This window comes from Lepidochelys kempii, chromosome 1, assembly GCF_965140285.1.
Source record: "Lepidochelys kempii isolate rLepKem1 chromosome 1, rLepKem1.hap1, whole genome shotgun sequence".
In the NCBI taxonomy this organism is placed as follows: Eukaryota; Metazoa; Chordata; order Testudines; family Cheloniidae; genus Lepidochelys; species Lepidochelys kempii.
Genome location: NC_136380.1, coordinates 6,863,561 through 6,865,223, shown reverse-complemented (window position 1 = coordinate 6,865,223; position 1,663 = coordinate 6,863,561). Strand labels below are relative to the sequence as shown.

At 49.4% G+C, this 1,663-nt stretch overlaps 1 protein-coding gene across 1 annotated transcript; it reads left to right on the top strand.

Moving 5' to 3' along the window:
• Nucleotides 1–440: 440 nt before the first annotated feature.
• On the top strand, nt 441–1,388 carry LOC140896137 (olfactory receptor 52E8-like). The gene has a single exon (XM_073307412.1). It carries the CDS (start codon nt 441–443, stop codon nt 1,386–1,388), a length of 948 nt encoding a protein of 315 aa, XP_073163513.1.
• Nucleotides 1,389–1,663: the final 275 nt, after the last annotated feature.

Sequence of the window (1,663 nt, the reverse complement as noted above, 5' to 3'; positions counted from 1 at the left end):
AGACTTTCATGGGGAGAAAACCCTGGGTACTAATGGGCTCTGAAATCTAGCAGAGAGGAGCAGAGCAAGACCCAATGCCTGTGTTTCCTGCTGGTGCCTTTTCAGGTTTCCCTCAACACAACGTGTAGGAATGATTGATGCATGGAGCACAATAAAAATGGAATTGGCATTAGTAGGGTTAAAGTTTTTTCATAATTCATTGATCTCAATAATGAAAATGGCATTTCTCTGTTTGTGAAGATTGAGCAATCTATTTCACGCATGAGAACAGCCTCCAGCTGTGCATGTTGTGTCTCATATTAACATTGTCTCTCCATCCAGGCATTTGTCCTGCGACCTTCACCCTAGACCCTGGGCACCTACAGGAAGACAGGGGAATATACGGTACATGCAGGAGACACGGTTCTGCCTCAGAGTTGGACACTTTCTCCCCCTACTCCATGTCAGATTCCAACACAACCGACTTCACCAACCCCTCCACCTTCATCTTGCTGGGCATTCCTGGCCTGGAGACTGCTCATGTCTGGATCTCCATCCCCTTCTGCACCATGTACATCATAGCCATCTTGGGGAACTTCACCATCCTGTTCATCGTGAAGACGGAGCCGAGCCTCCATGGACCCATGTACTATTTCCTCTGCATGCTGGCCATCACCGACCTGGTCCTGTGCACAAGCACCATTCCCAAAATGATGAGCATCTTCTGGTTCAATTCCAGGGAGATCGATTTCAGTGCCTGTCTCACCCAGATGTTCTTCATTCATTGCTTCTTTGCAATAGAGTCTGGGATCTTCATGGCCATGGCTTTTGATCGCTACGTGGCCATCTGCGATCCACTGAGACACTCCACCACCCTGAGAAACCCAGTTGTGGCCAAGATTGTCCTGGCTGTGGTTTTGCGTGGTAGCATGCTTGCACTGCCCTGTCCCTTGCTTGCAAGGCAGTGGCCATATTGCAGAACCAATATCATCCCCCACACATGCTGTGAGCACATGGCCGTGGTGAATCTGGCCTGTGCTGACATCCGCATCAGTAGTTACTATGGCCTTACTGTGGCAAACTTGGTCATTTGTCTAGATATGTTTTTTATAGCTGTGTCCTATATCCAGATCCTCATGGCCATCTTCAACCTCCCCACAAAGGACGCCCGGCTCAAGACTTTTGGGACCTGTGGCTCCCACCTCTTTGCCATTTTAGCCTTTTACATCCCAGGTCTCTTCACTCTCCTCACGTATCGGTTTGGCCACCATGTGGCCCTGCATTTCCACATTCTCTTTGCTAATGTGTGCCTGCTGGTACCCCCCATGCTAAATCCCATCATTTTCGGTTTCAGGACCAAACAGATCCGGGACAGGCTGCTCCAGCTCTTTACTCCTAAATGGACCTAATATTTACTCCTAGTGCTTTTGCTCTCAGACCAAGCTCTGCACAGAGCTGGCTTGTGACATGGTTGTGGGCCCTTTCCGCTGGATTACATAATGGACAGTCAGAGAAACTTTAAACCCTTTCTTGACCTTACAAACCTGACAAACTGGGGAACTGAGTTGACACCTTTCAAATTGCTGGTAACTTGACCCCCAAGGTCCCACCATTTCCCCACCTCTTCCACAAAGGTCCTGCCCCTGCTCTGCCTCTTTCCCCCAAAAGGCCATGCCCCTGTCAC